The following is a 21,662-nucleotide window of genomic DNA, read 5'->3' as shown; positions in this document are numbered from 1 at the left end:
AAGCTTTGAGCACTGAGCCCAGTGGTGCTGAGTATCTCCAAGCAGTGGCAGGTGGACAGGGGTCCTGGCGTGGCTATGTACAGATAGGTGAAGGGAACAGCAGCACTGCTGGCCACAGTCTTGTCCTCAATGCGGGCAGGGCTGCTCTGAACCTTGGGCTGACTCCTGTGAGACAAGTCAGGAGACAGCCAAGGGCTGCTGACCTGCTTGGCTGTTAGGCCCGGCTCTGTCTTATGGTGGTATTCTTCCCACCAGGGAACTCAGGCACTTCACACTCAACATGTCCAAATCAGAAATCATCCCCAACCCCCAAGTGATGGCATCATCTTCAGGAATGGCACCATCCTAAAACAGTACAGAAGACATCACTTATTCTCTGCTTCAAAGACCAGACACAAGTACTACAGTCCACTAAGTTATCCAGAATTCATTTAGGATTTGGGGTGTTTTTTCAAACATCATTTCACCTTTCAGGCTCAATGAGGCACTTGCTTCAAAACCATATTTTCAAGTATGTAGAAGGAAGGAAATAACCAAAAGTTTCTGGAAAAGGGACTTTATTAAATCCTTCTATCTTTGATAAGGCAGGATACAGAGCATGGGGGTGGGGAGGCAAAGCTGAATCAGCAAATATTGAAGACACACCCAGGGGAATCACTGAGAACTGACTTTCTCCTATGAAATATTCTATGCTGAACAAAGACTGTGGGAAAATCTAGATATTGTTTCTGGAGTGTGGAGATTTGGGGAAATCATCTGACTGATAGTCTATGACTGATAATGTTCTCCAAAAAAAATTCTAAAAAGTCAGTGATTTTTTTAAGGTAGTAAAAATCCACACTGGTATAGTTCATTTAAATTGCTCTATGAGGCAACTGTTCCCCTGAAACATGTGAAATATTTTTTAGGTTGGTATTCGTTTTGCCAACAAGAAAAAGAAGGCTGAGTTGTGGCTCGATGGTAGAGCACTTGCTTAGCATGTGTGAGGCACTGGGTTTGATTCTCAGCACCACATATGAGTCAATGAATAAAGTAAAGGTCCATCAACAACTGAAAAATAATATTAAGAAAGAGAAGTGTTAGAAATAACACAGAAAATTCGGGGGATTTAACAAAAGAAATTTCCACTACAAATTGGATTCTATTAATAAAATTCTAATCTAATTGATCACTTTCCCAGCTTTGGAATTGTTTTCTCTACAGAATTTGATATTTTAATAATATAACTACAGAGTTTATTTAAGGCTCCAAAATGAACAAGCCAGGCATCAGAGAATGTCCAAACTCAAAATGCAAACTTTGGAATATCTGCACTGAGGATTTAGTGGAACTACTGTCACTCTCTTATCTTTGGTTTCCCAATCCATTTACTCTTAGGAACACTTTTGGGATTTGCTAAGGGTCACTGAGATTTACATGTGATGGGATGACAACAGAAAGAGTAATGAAAAGGAGAGTTTTCAGCCAGGATGTCAGCAATCAGCAAGACTGCACAGCCCAGAATGTGGGTTCTAACTGGGCCTTTGGAGTTTGCACAAGTGCCATGCTGGGATTTTTATATTTGGTTTGGTTATATTTTTGATCTCCTGATTGGCTCTTATCTTTTAAGAATTTGGGGAGATCTGGGAATGTGTCTCAGTGGTAGAGCACTTGCGTAGCATACAAGAAGCACAAGATTACATCTCCAGCACAAAAACAGAGGGGGGAAAACGATGCAAGAATTTGGGAAGAACCTCTAACTTAAGATGATATGTTTCCATACTCCAACACTTATGAAACACTGCAGTCATAATGGAAATATATCAACACCTATTCACTGCTGTGGGTGTGAGGGGAACAACCTAGTTTGAGGGACCTGGAGTCAGGCTGAGTGAGAATCTAAGCTCTACCATTCACATTTTCCCTTAGGCAAACTACATAACTTTCCTTAATCTACAAAAAAAATGATAAGAATAAAACTGCCTACATTTTATTACAGGATTTGTGATAGTAAATCTGAGTGTCCTCTTGCTTAGATGAGAGATGATTAGTTAACTACTAAAGTATATTTCTGACAGAATCAGTAATTGTGTTTCCAGAGACAACTGGCATGGGGGACAGCAAGCTGAAAGTGAGCAGCATGGTCCTACAGACTAGGGCCCCAGATGGAACAAAAGCAGAAGAGGAAGCCACGCAGTACCTGCAGGCTCTCTTCTATTAGAGCAGGTGTGTCTTGCTTTGCCCATCACCCATGGACATCAGACTGGCTTCTTCAGCCTTTTATCCTGGAATCACCTCCAGTGACCCTTCAGGAGGCTTCCAAGTGTTCAGCATAGAGCCATGACTGCATCATTGGTCCCACTTACCCTGAGATTCCAGCTTCTTAGCCAGAGGAATTCAGATCCTTCTTAGTTTCTCTGGCTCTCCAGCTTTCAGACAGCCATTATGGGACAATACAGCCTTGATGATGTGAGACAAACTAATAAATCCATCTTTAAATTCATATATGCATATATGTATATATGAATTTATATGTACACATACACGTACTTTACATATAAATATATTACATGTAATATATAATATATATTATATACATGATATATAATATATGTTCTATGGATTCTATTCCTTTAGAGAACCCAAATACAGTGTTAATGTGAGGACTAAATTAGCAGTGTCTGACACAGCACATGTTCAGTAGACATCATTTTGCTGTTATCATTATTCAAACTCTTTGGCTATACACAAAATCAACTGCAAACTTGTGGACTGTTTAGGAGTATTTCAACAAGTTTTATGTTTTGTAAGCACTGAATTATAAACCTGCTATCTCTTCCTTGGCCCTGGATAGGAACCTGGTTACCTGTCCCAGGAGTCCAATGTCCTAGATTTTAACAGGGACCAGACTGTCAGCTACTGTCTTGGTACTGTCAACTGCAACATGACCAATGCCTCCTCAAATAAACACAGCTGCAGAATAAAACAAGTCTAAACTCCTGAAAGAATGATAGGGAAACTTCCCTGGAAACTGGATGATTAGGACCTCTCATTTTGGCCCATGTAATAAAAGAATAGGTGTCAGAGAAGGACTCCAGCCAACACCTAAAGCCAGAAGTTCTTGCTTACTCTCTTGCTTCTTGCCTGATTTGAGAAAGTAGGAGCTCTCTTTGTGGTACCAGGCACTGGAGGCTCCCTTAGCACTCCTACTAGGGAGAAGGTCTTTTGTTTTCAAGTCAATATGCCATTGTATCCAGAAAAGGAAGTGTCAGCCAGCCTAGAACACTCTGGAGCCAATGCCCAGGATGCTTGTGCCAAGTCCAGGGGACTGAATATGCTCTCCCCACACACTCCACGCTCCTGACACACTGAGGCACTCATACTAGTTGTGAATCACAATCCACCTGCATGTAGCCAAGAGTTCGCCGGTGGAACAGCTGTTGCTACAGGATTTGTGAGCAACAGTATGGAGGGCATCTGGCAATGAGAAAGGGAGACAGTGTCTAATATAAAAATAGAGGAGCCACTATCAGAGCAGGCCTGAAAAGGGACCCAACCAAGAAAAACTGGGCTACATTCTTCACATGCAGTTTAAAGGGTCAAGGTCTGCCTGTGCAGCATGGTTGTAGCCCACGCTTCCTAAACCAGGGAACAGCATGGGGGGTCAGGGGGTAGGACTCTCAGTTTCAGAACATTGGTCCTTTACTTTCTCCAAGATAACAAGAAGGTTTTTGTAATGTGGCCATATGTCTGATCTAGTAATGCTGGGCACAAGGGAGGCACCAGTGGTTTCTGTGGTATCCTTGTTGCCAAGACATGAGGACAGTCTGAATCCCTCTAAGATTCCTGAGGTACTCATACTCAGGACCAAGTATCTGAGACCCAGGCACTCTATGTCACAAGATGCCAAGAACAGATGAGATGACAAGATCCCTAGATGTAGAATCTTGGTGGGGCAGAAAGCGTACTTGGGGGTGGGGGGAAATCACATTAATAGGTTTACTTTTCTACTTTCCCTGATATCCAAGATGCTGATTCACCAATCAAAATTACGGAAAAATATTATAATATCTAATGCATGCCTGTGAACATTTCTGTATAAGAGGAGTAGGAAACTCAGGAAAGGAATCATGGAAATTATATAATGAGAGTGCAGGGGATTCTAACACAAATCTTGCTGGGTATGGTGGCATACAGTGACCCCAGCTACTCAGAAGGTTAAATCAGGAAGATCTTTTGATCTCAGGAATTCCAGATCAGTCTGCATAACATAGTGAGACTCCAATCTCAAATAACAACAACAACAAAAAGCTAGAAATTTCTGTCCAAATGAACTCCTTTGAGCTGGGATTTTATTGCCATGTACCATGATGCCTCAGAACCAAGTATCTCAAGACCCTGAGATCTAGACTTACCCACACTTTGTCCAGAGACAAAGAGAGATCCCTTCTGCCTTCCAAAATTTCCTGTGAGAATACAAGAACATGCAGGTGCAGTCGTACATGACTCCAATCCCAGAGACTTCTGAAGCAGGAGGACAGCCTCAGCAACTTAAGGAGATCCTGTCTCAAAATTTTAAGAAATGGAATGGACTGGGAAGGTCACTCTGATTAATCATCCCTGGGTTCAAGTCCTAGTCCAGAAAGAAGAACAAACAAATGAAGGAACAAAGGAATAAAGGGAGATTGCCCATGCCTGTGCTCTCCTAGTGTCTCACCTGTGCCCACTCAATCCAGCAAGTCACTCCAGAGATAGAAAAATGGACCTGAGTTTCTGAAGCCCTGGCTCCTTAGTTACCTAACCTGAAACTTTGTATAGTTGGAGAGTTTGAACTTTAAATTGGGCAGGGACTACCAAGTCCCTGGGAGCAAGAGACAAGCAGGCTGTGTGTGTGTCAGGGGACTAGGTCTCTAGTCCTTGGGGCCCCTCAGCCTGGCTCACCCCAGCCTAGTGAACCTGCTGGTAATGAATTCAGCACTTCTTCCATGGCTCTCTCAAACCTCAGAGCAGTTCACCTGGCTCCAGCTCTCTTTACACAATTCTGTCACAAGCCAGTGAGCAGGACAAAAGGAGCTGTCATCTCGTGTGTGAGACTCACAAAAGCTTTTTGAAATATCTCAAAGTCAGAATATTTGCTTGGAGAAGGAGACACAAGAATAATAATAATATCATCCACCACTTGCTGCATATTGACCCCAGGCCAGGCTCTGCAATAAGAGTGTTGTAGGGACAAATGAGGCAAGACACCGAAGATAGCAGGAAACAGTTTTATTTGGCTGCAGCCAGGTTCAGAGGGTACAGCTTTTGCTATAATCAATTAATCCCCTGAACCCCGAGTTTAGGGAGTTTCAGGAGTTTATACCCAGCATGTAAGGGGATGGGCTCAGAAGTTCACAATCTGCAAAAGTTCACATAAAAGCAGCTTTTTCTTTCACTGTTCTGGGCAAGTTAACTCTTCAAGGACAACACCTGAGAAGGGGAGAGCTTCTCCTCTTTGTTTCCTCCCCCTGCCAGTTGTTACCACAGAGCCCAATTGTAATTTATCTTAAAAATGTAGACATCTCTGTGAAGCCCAGCTCAAGTCCAGATGCCTTGTTTGTACAATTCTACAAAGTACTATACTGGATATGTTTGTGAAAAACTAGTAAGGGGATGTCCAGCACCTGGAGTGCTGATATCTTCTCCTCCAGTGGCCAAGTAAACAGGGCAACACCAAAATAGAAAGTTTATCTACATTGGAATCTTTCAGAGACTCTTTTCCTGACAATCCTAAAATGAGCCATGGTGAAGAGGGTTTTTCTATGGAGAAAGGGGGTACCACTTGAAGAGCTCTACTTCAGCTGACTGATCCTGAGCTGATATTCTCTGAACAAGGAAATACCACTGCTTCCTGTTACAGGTAAGGAACCTGGGTGGAGAACCTGTTAGCAAGTGACAGCGTCTGGACACCCAGTCAGTTTAAATTCAAGCCCATGCCAACTCCTCTGCCATACAACATGACATGGTGATCCGGGAACCCCAGATCCAGGCATTTCAAAAACTAGACCTGAAGCTTCCTGCCTGGGATGCCCCTTTCTCTCTTTTAAGAAATCTGGGAAGCCTAAAATAAGCATTAAGTGGGTAAAGTTAGGTTTACCGGCCAATGAGAATCATGTGATATCAACTTACCAAGGAACCCTAGTCTCTTTGACCGCAGAGTTGAAGGATTTTAGAAAGATTCAGAAAAAAAATGTTAGCAAGACCACAGAGTCCACAGGTCACATAATTGACCAGCTCATTTCTCAGGAAGAGGAGCTCGATTAATTTAACCTGGTCTAATCCAACCTTGATCAATCTAACCTGAATCTAAGCTAGTCTCCACCTTCCCACTCCAGGGATCCTTCCATGCATCACCCAAAACAAAGAAATTATAAAATTGTGAAGTGAAACTAGACCATTACTTTCAGAGCCACTCAGTGTTTTATTGCTCTGAAAATCTGATACAGGGACATGACAGAGTGTGTGACATTGGCAGAGAGATGCGAGAATAGCATTTGGAATGTGCTGGGGAAAAAAATATCACCCAAAGAGAGAGGGGCTGCTCAGTAATAGCGATGGCTTCCTTTATTCTGGACATATGTTACAAATAGTCAGGGTTAGTGCTTTGTGGGCACATGTGTAGTGTATCACTTCTGTGTCAGAGCATTTCACTGTTGGTGGAAGGTATTCCAGGGGTCAATCCCTGGCCACATAACTGTCAAGCCTACATTGTAGAGCCTCCATCCACCAGGGACTGAGTGGACAAGCCCCTGAAACACACAGTGGACATGCAGCATAAGAAGGCAAGAAACCTCTTCATGTTAATTCACAAACATTATGCATCTCTGGGGGCTGGGGCTGTAGCTCAGTGGCAGAGCACTTGCCTAGAATGTGTGAGGCACTGGGTTAGATCCTTAGCACTGCATAAAAATGAAAAAATAAAGGCATGCTGTCAATTACAACTACAAAAATAATTTTTAAAATAATTATACATCTTTGCATGACTGCGGCAAAACCAAGCCAATCCTTAATGGTTCTCCCCAAAGTCACATCCTTTGCCCATGTAATAGTCAAGGCTGTTGCTCATCTGAAAAGTATCACATTTTCTATACACAAACTCCTTCTTTATGGCTGTTTCTACTAGACAGGAATGTGCTATGACCTGACCCTTAAGTTGCTAGGAAACCCACCATGATCCTGATCTGGTGCTCCAGAAACAAAGACTGTCCCTCCAGGTGGAACTGGCACCCTGAGAAATTCTTCCAAATGTTTGCATTTTTCCTTTGGGGGTAGAATGAAAAGGGAGAGGGTGATCTCAAGGTGAGATGCTGGGATCAAGATTTTAGGCAGAATGGCAGCATTAGAGCTCAATAAATGCTCACTTGCATTAGAATGGCAACCACTGATACTCCTGGGTACAGGGCATTTGGAGGGTGACAGTGATAAACCCAACACAGCATTTTCTCTCCAATTTCTCAATATTCAACAATCTAGTCAGACAGAGGGAATCAGCAATCTTGCCAGAATTCAAGGCACAATGAAATTAATCTGTGCTAAAACTGGACAACCATCAACTGATGGGATGGTCAGTTCTTCCCTGTGCCATCAGAGGGGGTACCACACAAAATGCGCAGTGTGAACTCAGCCAGGAAGAATAAGTGGACAACAAATGACAGTCCAGCAGCCTTTGTCCCAGCAATAGCACTAGTCTGACCAGGTTGGAACAGGTGTTCATGAGGTGTGGTGTGGAAGTGAGACAGGAGAGCAGGCCTAGAGCCTGGTGCCAGAAGCCTCAAATGCCTGCATCTCTCCCTCTGGGTCTTTGAACAGAGGCCAGGTTGAGGAGAGAGAAGCACACCCAGTGGTTTCCACTATCCCCTGTCTGAAAACATGTGTCAGAATTTGAAATGAACATAGGTTATGTTGTATGCACACATGGAGCAAAGACATCGCCCTCCCAGTACTTCTTACCAGATTTCAGGTTTGACAGTGATCTTTACACCCCAGACTCATGAACAATGTCAGAGGTCTAAAGCCAGGGAAGGAATGGATGGTTGCTGAGATCCAGAGAATGAGTACATGAGTGTTAGCTGCAGGAAGCCAGAAGACAAGACTGTGTCTGGCGTACTCTCAGCACCAGGCACAGGCACCAGCTTGTAGTAGCCACCTGACCCCTAAAACAGCTTTCCTGTGCTGATGGCACTATTGGGCTTTGGGGACATGAGAGCTACCTCCTGTGAATTTTAACACTGTCCTATTCCAAGGAGCCTTGAGACCAGCTTGGCACAACAATGGAGGCTGCTGGGAACAAACCTCAGCCTTCTTCCTGCCTTTCTAAAGCTAGTCAACAACCGGCCACGCCAAGGCCAGATGAGCTCCAAGTGTGCCTACTTGCCTGGCATCCCTGCCAATCTCACTTATCCCAAAAAGCAACTAGAAAGCCCACTAGTGAGTCACTTGGCTCTCTTGACCAGGGCTAAATCCTGTGACCAGCAATTCTATTGTACCTCTATATCTACCTCTATTGGGGTACAAATGTTCATGTGTGTTCCTTTGAAAAAGCAATGAATGGTTTCTGATTCCTTAAGGAGAAATGACCATAATTCAGAATTACACACCAAAGTGTTCCATCCCCAGGGCCCAGAGGGACACAGGGTAAGATCAGCCATCATACACCTGCTTCCCAGAATGTCACCTCAGTCAAGGAAGTGAGGGTACAACAGAGACAGTGTGGAATCTTTTTGTTTTCTTATTTTTCTTACTGGTATAGCCCAGCACCTGAAACAATACCTACCACAGGGTATGAATGATTCACTGAATGAAAGAATCTGAAATACAGTGGGCATTATTAGGCATAGGAAGTCATAACTGAGAAAAAATGGTTCCTTTGAATGGTAGGAACTCTTTTTTTAAAAAAAGAAAACATGTCACATATATTTGTATTCTACTGTCTCCTCTGAAATCCCCTGGGAAGAACAGCCAAGAGTCTAGAGAGCCAGGATATTGCAATTCCCCTCAAAGTCCATAGAACAGCAGAGCTGGGAGGGCCAGATGCAGGCCTGAAGGCCTCTCTCTCCTTGTACAGATGATAAAACTCGGTTCCAGAGAGGGAGGCTGACACACTGCAGGTCACACATCCAGCACCCTTGGTCCCCACACCAGCAAGAGCTTCTTTCTAAAAGCTGTGTGGTCCAGATGAAAGAGCAAAGAGGATGAGATGGAGGAGACAAACCAGACAGCCGTGATGGACTATGTCCTGCTAGGGCTCCATGGGCACCATGACCTAGAGGTGGTCCTGTTTGTGCTTTGCCTGGGCATCTACTGCATGAATCTGCTGGGGAACTCCCTCCTCATGGTGCTGATCATGCTGGACCCCCACCTGCACAACCCCATGTACTTCTTTCTCAGCAACCTCTCCCTCATAGACATCTGTGGCACCTCTTCCTTCATACCTCTCATGCTCACCAACTTCTTACAAACCAGAAGTACCATCTCCTTCCCAGCCTGTGCCCTGCAGATGTACTTGACTCTGGCTTTGGGTGCTACAGAATGCTTGCTCCTGGCTGCGATGGCCTATGACCGTTATGTGGCTATCTGCCACCCACTCAGGTACACAGAGCTCATGACTGGACAGATGTGCATGCAGATGGCAGCGCTGAGCTGGGGGACAGGCTTTGTCAACTCACTGCTACAGTCCATCCTGATCTGGCGACTCCCCTTCTGTGGCCACAATGTCATCAACCACTTCTTCTGTGAGATCTTAGCAGTGCTGAAACTCGCCTGTGGGGACATCTCCCTTAATGCCCTGGTATTGATGGTGGCTACAACCATCCTGACAGTGACCCCTCTCTTGCTCATCTGTCTCTCCTACATTTTCATCCTGGCTGCCATCTTTTGGGTTCCCTCTGCTTCAGGCCGGCGCAAAGCCTTCTCCACCTGCTCTGCACACCTCACAGTGGTGGTGATTTTCTATGGGACCATCTCCTTCATGTACCTCAAGCCTAAGGCAAAGAATCCCAATGTGGATAAGATTATCACACTGTTTTATGCCGCTGTGACACCCTCACTGAACCCCATCATCTACAGCCTAAGAAATGCAGAGGTGAAAGCATCTGTCACAGCTCTGCTTGGGGGAGGTCTGCTCACTAGAAAATTCTCCCACGTTTACTGTTGCCCTCTGACTCTGTCAGTCAACATGAGCTAGCCTATCTTGTGGTAATGGAATCATTAATTAAGTGGCTTAAAACTAACAGATTTCTCACTTATGCCCCAGGTCCATAGGGCTTGGCTGGGGTTCTGCTCTGCTTCCTTTTATCTACCCCTCACCCCCACCACAGGACCCATGGCAACAAAGCACTTACCATCTGTAACATGGCTGGGCACCATTACAAAACGAGAAGAGAAGGTGTCCTTTCGCTCCCTTCACACCCACCTTCTTCAAGACTGTCATTCCAGGGTCGTGGAGCACCTTCAGGCCCACCACAAGACACAGAGGTACCAGCTTTCATTGTTGTCTCCAGCTGCTCCCAAGGCTCTGTCCCTCTAGTCTCTAAAAGAAATTCCTCACATTCCTCATAGTGGTTCTGCCATTGAAGTCTAGCCCCAATTGATCCATCACTCTTTTGACCGAGACCCTTCATGGCTCCCCATCACCACAGCATTAAGTCCAAATCCTTGCTGAGTCTTCCAGGCCCCCTGAGTCTGGCAGCATCTGCTTCTTTGGCCTGACTTCCACATCCCCCTCCACACTGCCTGGCCCATCACTACATCCTCTGCACTGCCCCCACCTCCAGGTCTTTGCTCCTGCTGTTCTCAGTCACACTGGGATGAGTTTTCAAAGCCAGCTCAGACACCATCTCTTTCATGCATTCTTCTCTGATGCACTTTGAGATTGTCCCCTTTATATCCTACAGCACCTTTCACTTTTCCTGTCTCATCCTGACTTGTGACATTTCCTCCTCATCAGAGCTCCTTGGGGGCAGCATGCCACCAGGTCTCACCTACTGCTGTAGCTCTGGGAGGGCTTTCTCTACAGCAGATTTCCTGAACTGACTTGTTACCCAGAAGCTTTGAGCACTGAGCCCAGTGGTGCTGAGTATCTCCAAGCAGTGGCAGGTGGACAGGGGTCCTGGCGTCGCTGTGTACAGATAGGTGAAGGGAACCACAGCACTGCTGGCCACAGTCTTGTCCTCGATGCAGGCAGGGCTGCTCTGAACCTTGGGCTGTCTCCTGTGAGACAAGTCAGGAGACAGCCAAGGGCTGCTGATCTGCTTGGCTGTTAGGCCTGGCTCTGTCTTATAGTAGTACTCTTCCCACCAGGGATCCCACAGGCACCTCACACTCAACATGTCCAAATCAGAAATCATCCCCAACCCCCAAGTGATGGCACCATCTTCAGGAATGGCACTATCCTAAAACAGTACAGAAGACATCACTTATTCTCTGCTTCAAAAACCAGACACACGTACTACAGTCCACTAAGTTACCCAGAATTCATTTAGGATTTGGGGTGTTTTTTTCAAACATTTCACCTTTCAGGTTTAATGAGGCACTTGCTCCTAAACCATATTTTCAAGTGTATAGAAGGAAGGAAATGACCAAAAGTTTCTGGAAAAGGGACTTGTATTAAATCCTTCTATCTTTGATAAGGCAGGATACAGAGCATGGGGGAAGGGACGCGAGCCGAATCAGCAAATATTGAAGACACACCCAGGGGAATCACTGAGAACTGACTTTCTCCTATGAAACACTCTATGCTGAACAAAGACTGTGGGAACATCTAGATATTGTTTCTGGAGTGTGGAGATTTGGGGAAATCATCTGATCGTCTACTTAACATTCTCAATGTTAAGTAGGATTTAGAGCATAAGAAGGGATAGATAGCAAAGACAGAAATGTAGTTAACACCCCCCAAGCTTTTAGCCCACCTAGTACACTGTCTGAATCACTTTTCTTTGAAGGAAAACTGGGTCATATTGAAACTAATGGAGGAAGCTAGATGGCCACAATGGGGAATTCAAGCCCCTAATGTGAAAGTTCCAGATTTTGGTTGTGTATGTGCAATAATCTGAGGGACTGACCTAAAATTCACCTGTTGCTTGTTAACATTATTAATATTGTGGTTTGTTCCCCCCCTGTGTGCATTTCCCAAGGAAAAATAAATTTACACATGGCCAATAAAGAAAAAATTACACTAAAGTAAACTGTCAAGGTTCCAATCAACCCCAATCCACCCAGGGAAAAAGGGTTAGGTAAAATTATAATAGCCCAATAAAAGTGAACTCCACTGTTGAGTTAGAACCTTGAGCTACTTCGTAGCTCAGCCCACTTTGTTCTCCCAGAGTGTATGCTTTTACTTCCAATAAACCTTTGCTTTGCTTGTCAAATTCATAGGTCTTGATCAATTCTTTGTTTGAACTTCAAGAACCTGGGCCCAGAAATTTCTGGGGATCCCTGTACCCATGCCAGTAATATCTGGAGTAGAGAGAATTGTGAGAGTCTTCTCATTAATATTCTATATTGGATCATCCTCTAAGTATATTAAAAAGTCAAAGTGATTGTTGAAGGTCATAGAAAATCCACAGGGGTAGAGTTCATTAAAATTGCCATTCAAGGAAATTGTTTTACTGGATTGTGTGGGTTAATTTTTAGACTGGTATTTCTCTTGTCAACAACAATGAAGAGAATTGACAGAAATGAAACAGAAAATTTGGGGAATTTAACAAAAGAAATTTTCATTCCAAGCTGGATTATGTTAATATAATTCTAATCCAAATCGTTCACCTTCTTTGGAATTGTTTTTTCCTTTCCCCCTGAGGAAATTTACAGTTTTATAATGTAACTACATAGGTCATCTGAGGACCCAAAATTAGGTATCCAGGCACCAGAGAATGTCAAAATTAAAATGCAAATCTATTTAAACCATGCAAACCTTGATATAGTCACACTAAGGATAAAATGGAACTTAATGTCACTCTCTTATTTTTTGTTTCCTCATTCCATTTTCTTTGGAAACACTTCTGGGATTTGTTAAGGGTCACTGAGAATTATTCTTGATGCTTTGAGGAACAGAACAGGTAATAAGAAGGTGGGCTTGCTTCCAGTATATCAGCAATCAGCAAAAAAGTGTGCACAGCCCAGAATGTGGGCTCTAACTAGGCCTTCTCAGATGTGATTTTAAGGACTGGAGTAGCATTGTGAAGTATCGGACATTATAAGCATTGCATGACGGCATGGTTGGGTATCCCCTTCCTGATGGATTTTTATATTTGGTGTGGTTATATGTTTGATCTCTTGATTGGCTCTTTTAAGAATTTTGGAGAGAGCTGGGAATGTGTCGCAGTCGTGGAGAGAGCACTTGCTTACCATGCAGGAAGCCCAAGGTTTCTAGCACCACAAAAAGGGGGGAAAACTATGCAAGAATTTGGGGAGAACCTCCAACTTAAGGTGATGTGTTTCCATACTCCAACACTTCTGAAAAACTACAGTCATAATAGAAATTGATCAACACTCACTACTGTGGGAATATAATAGTTTGAGGGACATGGAGTCAGGCTAAGTAAGAATCTAAGCTCTACCATTCATTTCTTCCCTTAGGCAAACTATATAACTTTCTTTAATCTACAAAAAAATTATAAGAATATAACTTTATACATTTTATTACAGGATTTGTGATAGTAAATCTTGAGTGTCCTCTTGATTAGATGGAGAGATGATTAGTTAACTAATAAAGCATATTTCCAACAGAGTCAGTGAGGGTGTTTCCAGAGACAACTGGCATGGGGGACAGCAAGCTGAAAGTGAGCAGCATGGTCCTACAGACTAGGGCCCCAGATGGAACAAAAGCAGAAGAGGAAGCCATGCAGTACCTGCAGGCTCTCTTCTATTAGAGCAGGTGTGTCTTGCTTTGCCCATCACCCATGGACATCAGACTGGCTCTTCAGCCTTTCATCCTGGAATCACCTCCAGTGACCCTTCAGGAGGCTTCCAAGTGTTCAGCATAGAGCCATGAATACATTGTTGGTCCCGCTTACCCTGAGACTCCAGCTTCTTGGCCAGAGGGATTCAGATCCTTCTTGGTTTCTCTGGCTCTCCAGCTTACAGACAGTCATTGTGGAACAATACAGCCTTGATGATGTGAGCCAAACTAATAAATCCACCTTTAAATTCATACATATATATATATATGCATATATATACATATATATGCATAAATGTGTATGTATATACACACACTCTCTTTATATATTCATATATTACATTTCATATATATAATATATATTCTATGGATCCTATTCCTTTAGAGAACCCAAATACAGTGTTAATATGAAGACTAAATTAGAAATTTCTGACACAGCACATGTTCAGTAGACATCATTTTGCTGTTATCATTATTCAAACCCTTTGGCTATACACAAAATCAACTGCAAACTTGTGGACTGTTTAGGAGTTTTTCAACATGTTTTATGTTTGTAAGTACTGAATTATAAACCTGCTGTCGTTCCTTGGCCCTGGATAAAAACCTATTTACCAGTCCCAGAAGTCCAGGGTCCTAGATTTTAAGACAGGGACCCTGAATGTCAGCTTCTGCCCTGGTACTGTCAATGCAACAGGACCAATGCTTCCTCAAATAAACACAGCTGCAGAATAAAACAAGTCTAAACTCCTGAAAGAATGGGAAAGGAGAGACTATAGAGAACCTTCCCTGGAAACTGGATGACTAGGACCTCTCATTTTGGCCTATGTAACAAAAGAACAGGAGTCAGAGAAGGACTCCAGTCAACACCTAAAGCCAGAAGTTCTTGCTTACTCTATTGCTTCTTGCCTGATTTGAGAAAGTAGGAGCTCTCTTTGTGGTGCTAGGCACTGGAGTCTCTTCCAGCACTCCAACTAGAGAAAAGGTCTTTTGTTTTCAAGTCAATATGCCATTGTATCCAGAAAAGGAAGTGTCAGCCAGCCTAGAACACTCTGGAGCCAATGCCCAGGATGCTTGTGCCAAGTCCAGGGGACTGAATATGCTCTCCCCACATACTCCACGCTCCTGACACACTGAGGCACTCGTACTAGTTGTGAATCACATTCCACCTGCATGTAGCCAAGAGTGGGCTGGTGGAACAGCTGTTGCTACAGGATCTGGTGAGCAACAGTATGGAGGGCATCTGGCAATGAGAAAGGGAGACAGTGTCTAAAATAAAAATAGAGTGAGCCACTACCAGTGCAGGCCTGAAAAGGGACCAACCAAGAAAAACTGGGCTACAATCTTCACATGCAGTTTAAAGGGTCAAGGTCTCCTGTGCAGCATGGTGGTAGCCCATGCTTCCTCAACCAGGGACCAGCCTGGGGAGTCAGGTGGTAGGACCCTCAGTTTCAGCACATTGGTCCTCTACTTTCTCCCAGATGACAAGTAGGTTTTTGTAATGTGGACATATGTCTGATCTAGTAATGCTGGACACCAGGGAGGCACCAGTGGTTTCTGTGGTATCCTTGTTGCCAAGACATGAGGACAGTCTGAATCCCTCTAAGATTCCTGCAGTACTCATGGGCAGGCACTCTATGTCACAAGATGCCAAGAACAGATGAGATGACAAGATCCCTAGATGCAGAATCTGGGTGGGGCAGAAAGCCTACTTGGGGGAAATCACATTAGTATATTCACTTTTGTTATTTCCTGATATCCAAGATGCTAATTCACCAATCAAAATTATGGAAAAATTATAATATCTAAGATGCTGGTGTATGATATGAACATTTCTGGGTAAGAAGGAGTGGGAAAACTCAGGAAAGGAATCATGGAAATTCCACAATAAGAGTTCAGGGGATTCCAACACAAATCTTGCTTAAGTGTGGTGGCACACAGGAACCCCAGCTACTTAGAAGGTTAAAGCAGGAAGATCTTTTGATCTCAGGAATTCCAGATCAGTCTGCATAACATAGTGAGATTACAATCTCAAATCAACAACAACAAAAAGCTAGAAATTTCTGTCCAAATGAACTCCTTTGAGCTGGGATTTAATATTACATTGCCATGTCCCATGATGCCTCAGGACCAAGTATCTCAAGACCCTGAGATCTAGACTTACCCACACTTTGTCCAGAGACAAAGAGAGATCCCTTCTGCCTTCCAAAATTTCCTGTGAGAATACAAGAACATGCAGGTGCAGTCGTACATGACTCCAATCCCAGAGATTTCTGAAGCAGGAGGACAGCCTCAGCAACTTAAGGAGATCCTGTCTCAAAATTTTAAGAAATGGAATGGACTGGGAAGGTCACTCTGATTAATCATCCCTGGATTCAAGTCCTAGTCCAGAAAGAAGAACAAACGAATGAAGGAACAAAGGAATAAAGGGAGATTGCCCATGCCTGTGCTCTCCTAGTGTCTCTCCTGTGCCCACTCAATCCAGCAAGTCACTCCAGAGATAGCAAAATGGACCTGAGTTTCTAAAGCCCAGGCCCCTGAGTTGCCTAACCTGAAATTTTGTTATAGTTGGAGAGTTTGAACTTTAAATTGGGCAGGGACTACCAGGTCCCTGGGAGCAAGAGATAAGCAGGCTGTCTGTTTGTCAGGGGACTAGGTCTCTAGTCCTTGGGGCCCCTCAGCCTGGCCCACCCCAGCCTAGTGAACCTGCTGGTAATGAATTCAGCACTTCTTCCATGGCTCTCTCGAACCTCAGAGCAGTTCACCTGGGTCCAGCTCTCTGTACACAATTCTGTCACAAGCCAGTGAGTAGGACAAAAAGCTTTTTGAAATATCTCAAAGTCAGAATATTTGCTTGGAAAAGGAGACACAAGAATAATAATAATAATAATAATAATAATAATAATAATAATAATAATAATAATATCATCCACCACTGGCTCCACATTGACCTCAAGCCAGACTCTGCAGTAAGAGCTCTACTTAAGCTCACGGATCCCCAGCTGATACTCGCCCAACAAGGAAATACCACTACCTCCTGTTACAGGTAAGGAACATGGGTGGAGAACCTGTTAGCAAATGACAAGGTCTGGACACCCAGTCAGTTTGAATTCAAGCCCATGCCAACTCCTCTGCCATACAACATGACTTGGTGATCCAGGAACCCCAGATCCAGGTATTTCGAAAGCTGAACCTGAAGCTTCCTGTTTGTAATGCCCCTTCCTCTATTTTAGGATATCTGTGAAGCCTAAAATAAGCATTAAATGGGTAAAGTTAGGTTTACCAGCCAATGAGAATCATGTGATATCACCTTACAAAGGAACCTTAGTCTCTTTGACCACAGAGTTGAAGGATTCTAGAAAGATTCAGAAAAAAATGTTTGCAAGACTATAGAGTCCATAGGTCACATAATTGACCTACTCATTTCTAAGGAAGAGGAGCTCGATTAAGTCAGAAGCTAGAACAAAGACCAAGAATCTAACTTGGGCCCCACACTCCCACTCCAGGGCTCCTTCCATGCATCACCCAATACAAAGAGGTTATAAAATTGTGAAGTGAAACTAGACCATTACTTTCAGAGCCACTCAGTGTTTTATTGCTCTGAGAATCTGATACAGGGACATGACAGAGTGTGTGACATTGGCAGAGAGATGCTAGAATAGCATTTGGAATGTGCTGGAAAAAAAAAATCACCCAGAGAACAGCTGCTCAGTAATAGTGACAGCTTCCTTCATTCTGGACATATGTTACAAATAGTCAGGGTTAGTGTATTGTGGGCACATGTGAAGTGTGTCACTTCTGTGTCAGAGCGTTTCACTGTTGGTGGAAGGTACTCCTGGTGTCAATCCCTGGCCACATAACTGTCAAGCCTACATTGTAGAGCCTCCATCCACCAGGGACTGAGTGGACAGGCCCCTGAAACCCACAGTGCACATGCAGCATGAGAAGGCAAGAAACCTCTTCATGTTAATTCACAAACATTATGCATCTCTCGGGGCTGGGGCTGTAGCTCAGTGGAGGAGCACTTGCCTAGAATGTGTGAGGCACTGGGTTAGATCCTTAGCACTGCATAAAAATGAAAAAATAAAGGCATGCTGTCAATCTACAACCACAGAATTATTTTTTTAAAAAATTATACATCTTTGCATTACTGCGGCAAAACCAAGACCATCCTTAATGGTTCTCTCCCACAAGTCCCATCCTTTGCCCATGTAAAAATCAAAGCTGTTGCTCATCTAAAAAGCATAACATTTTCTATACACAAACTCCCTCTTTATGGCTGTTTCTACTAGACAGGAATGTGCTATGACCTGACCCTTAAGTTGCTAGGAAACCCACCTTGCTCCTGATCTGGTGCTCCAGAAACAAAGACTGTCCCTCCAGGTAAAACTGGACCCCAAAGCATTTCTTCCAAATGTTTGTATTTACCTTTTGGGGTATGAGGATAGAGAAGGGGGTTGATCTCAAGGTGAGACACTGGGATCAAATTTTTTGAATAATGGCAGCATTAGAGCTCAATAAATGGTCACTTGCATTAGAATGGCAACCACTGATACTCCTGGGTACAGGGCATTTGGAGGGTGACAGTGATAAACCAAACATAGCACTTTCTCTCCAATTGTTCAATATTCAACAATCTAGTCAGACAGAGGGAATCAGCAATCTTGCCAGAATTCAAGGCACAATGAAATTAATCTGTGCTAAAACTGGACAACCATCAACTGATGGGATGGTCAGTTCTTCCCTGTGCCATCAAGAGGGGGTACCACACAAACACACAGTATGGACTCAGCCTGGAAGAATAAGTGGACAACAAAGGGCAGTCCAGCAGCCTTTGGCCCAGCAATAGCACTAGTCTGACCAGGTTGGAACAGGTGTTCATGAGGTGTGGTGTGAAAGTGAGACAGAAGAGCAGGCCTAGAGCCTGGTGCCAGAAGCCTCAAATGCCTGCACCTCTCCTTCTGGATCTTTGAACAGAGGCCAGGATGAGGAGAGAGAAGCACACCCAGTGGTTTCCACTATCTCCTGTCTGAAACCATGTGTCAGAATTTGAAATGAACATAGGTTATGTTGTATGCACACATGGAACAAAGACATCGCCCTCCCAGTACTTCTTACCAGATTTCAGGTTTGACAGTGATCTTTACACCCCAGACTCATGGACAATGTCAGAGGTCTAAAGCCAGGGAAGGAATGGATGGTTGCTGAGATCTAGAGAATGAGTACATGAGTGTAAGCTCCAGGAAGGCAGAAGACAAGACTGTGTTGGCGTACTCTCAGCACCAGGCATAGGCACCAGCTTGTAGTAGCCACCTGACCCCTAAAACAGCTCTCTTGTGCTGACAACACTATTGGGCTTTGGGGACATGAGAGCTCCCTCCTGTGAATTTTAACACCGTCCTATTCCAAGAAGGCCTTGAGACCAGCTTGGCACAGCAATGGAGGCTGCTGGGAACAAACCTCAGCCTTCTTCCTGCCTTTCTAAAGCTAGTCAACAACCGGCCACGCCAAGGCCAGATGAGCTCCAGGTGCGCCTACTTGCCTGGCATCCCTGCCAATCTCACTTATCCCAAAAAGCAACTAGAAAGCCCACTAGTGAGTCTCTTGGTTCTCCTGACTAGAGCTAAATCCTGTGACCAGCAATTCTATTGTACCTCTATATCTACCTCTATTGGGGTACAAATGTTCATGTGTGTTCCTTTGAAAAAGCAATGAATGGTTTCTGATTCCTTAAGGAGAAATGACCATAATTCAGAATTACACACCAAAGTGTTCCATCCCCAAGGCCCAGAGGGACACTGGGTAAGATCAGCCATCATACACCTGCTTCCCAGAATGTCACTTCAGCCAAGGAAGTGAGGGTACAACAGAGACAGTGTGGAATCTTTTTGTTTTCTTATTTTTCTTACTGGTATAGCCCAGCACCTGAAACAATACCTACCACAGGGTATGAATGAATCACTGAATGAAAGAATCTGAAATACAGTGGGCATTATTAGGCATAGGAAGTCATAATTTGAATGGTAGGAACTCTTTTTTTAAAAAAAGAAAACATGTCACATATATTTGTATTCTACTGTCTCCTCTGAAATCCCCTGGATAGAACAGACAAGAGTATAGAGAGCCAGGATGTTGCACATTCCCCTCAAAGTCCATAGAACAGCAGAGCTGGGAGGGCCAGATGCAGGCCTGAAGGCCTCTCTCTCCTTGTACAGATGATATAACTCGGTTCCAGAGAGGGAGGCTGACACACTGCAAGTCACATATCCAGCAGCACCCTTGGTCCCCACACCATCAAGAGCTTCTTTCTAAAAGCTGTGTGGTCCAAATGAAAGAGCAAAGAGGATGAGATGGAGGAGACAAACCAGACAGCCGTGATGGACTATGTCCTGCTGGGGCTCCATGGGCACCATGACCTAGAGGTGGTCCTGTTTGTGCTTTGCCTGGGCATCTACTGCATGAATCTGCTGGGGAACTCCCTCCTCATGGTGCTGATCATGCTGGACCCCCACCTGCACAACCCCATGTACTTCTTTCTCAGCAACCTCTCCCTCATAGACATCTGTGGCACCTCCTCCTTCATACCTCTCATGCTCATCAACTTCCTACAAATCAGAAGTGCCATCTCCTTCCCAGCCTGTGCCCTGCAGATATTCTTGACCCTGGCTTTGGGTGCTACAGAGTGCCTGCTCCTGGCTGCGATGGCCTATGACCGTTATGTGGCTATCTGCCACCCACTCAGGTACACAGAGCTCATGACTGGACAGATGTGCATGCAGATGGCAGCGCTGAGCTGGGGGACAGGCTTTGTCAACTCACTGCTACAGTCCATCCTGATCTGGTGCCTCCCCTTCTGTGGCCACAATGTCATCAACCACTTCTTCTGTGAGATCTTAGCAGTGCTGAAACTCGCCTGTGGGGACATCTCCCTTAATGCCCTGGTATCGATGGTGGCTGCAACTATCCTGACAGTGGCCCCTCTCTTGCTCATCTGTCTCTCCTACATTTTCATCCTGGCTGCCATCTTTTGGGTTCCCTCTGCTTCAGGCCGGCGCAAAGCCTTCTCCACCTGCTCTGCACACCTCACAGTGGGGGTGATTTTTTGTGGGACCATCTACTTTATGTACCTCAAGCCTAAGGCAAAGAATCCCAATGTGGATAAGATTATCACACTGTTTTATGCCGCCATGACACCCTCACTGAACCCCATCATCTACAGCCTAAGAAATGCAGAGGTGAAAGCAGCTGTCACTTCTCTGCTTGGGGGAGTTCTGCGCACCAGGAAATTAGCCAACTTTTACCGTTGCCCTCTGTCAGGATAAACTAACCTATCTTGTGGTAATGGCCTCATAGTTCAGTGGCTTAAAACCAATCAATTTCTTGTTTATGCCCCAGGTCCATAAGGACTTAGTTGGGGTTCTGCTCTGAATCCTTATCTTCTCCTTTCTGGTACCCATAATGACAAAGCAGCTACCATCTGTAACATGGCTAGGCATCACAACGAAAGGAGAAGAGAAGGTAACAAAGCCTGAACTGACCTTAGTTCCCACTCAGAAGTGACACATGCTACTTCCACTCACACTCCTTTGATCAACACCAGGCTCATGGCCACATCTAACATCAAGGACAGGAGATTCACATGGAGAATGTGTGTGATAGGACAAGAGGACTGAGAGGTTTGTGAGTACCCAATGACCATACGCTATGCTGCAGATCCTATCCAAGTGCTCGTAGAGATTTGGTTTCCTTT

The 21,662-nt window shown here is 44.4% G+C and overlaps 2 protein-coding genes across 2 annotated transcripts; both read left to right on the top strand.

Moving 5' to 3' along the window:
* The first annotated feature begins 9,214 nt into the window (after positions 1 to 9,214).
* On the top strand, positions 9,215 to 10,201 carry LOC144254339 (olfactory receptor 13C7-like). Its single transcript, XM_077797351.1, has one exon. The coding sequence runs from the start codon at positions 9,215 to 9,217 to the stop codon at positions 10,199 to 10,201; it is 987 nt and encodes a 328-aa protein (XP_077653477.1).
* Positions 10,202 to 20,188: 9,987 nt separating this feature from the next.
* LOC144254338 (olfactory receptor 13C7-like) lies at positions 20,189 to 21,234 on the top strand. The gene has a single exon (XM_077797350.1). It carries the CDS (start codon positions 20,263 to 20,265, stop codon positions 21,232 to 21,234), a length of 972 nt encoding a protein of 323 aa, XP_077653476.1. The 5' UTR covers positions 20,189 to 20,262.
* Positions 21,235 to 21,662: the final 428 nt, after the last annotated feature.

This window comes from Urocitellus parryii, chromosome 4 (assembly GCF_045843805.1).
Source record: "Urocitellus parryii isolate mUroPar1 chromosome 4, mUroPar1.hap1, whole genome shotgun sequence".
NCBI classification, from domain to species: domain Eukaryota; kingdom Metazoa; phylum Chordata; class Mammalia; order Rodentia; family Sciuridae; genus Urocitellus; species Urocitellus parryii.
This window is presented reverse-complemented; position numbering and strand designations above follow the sequence as displayed.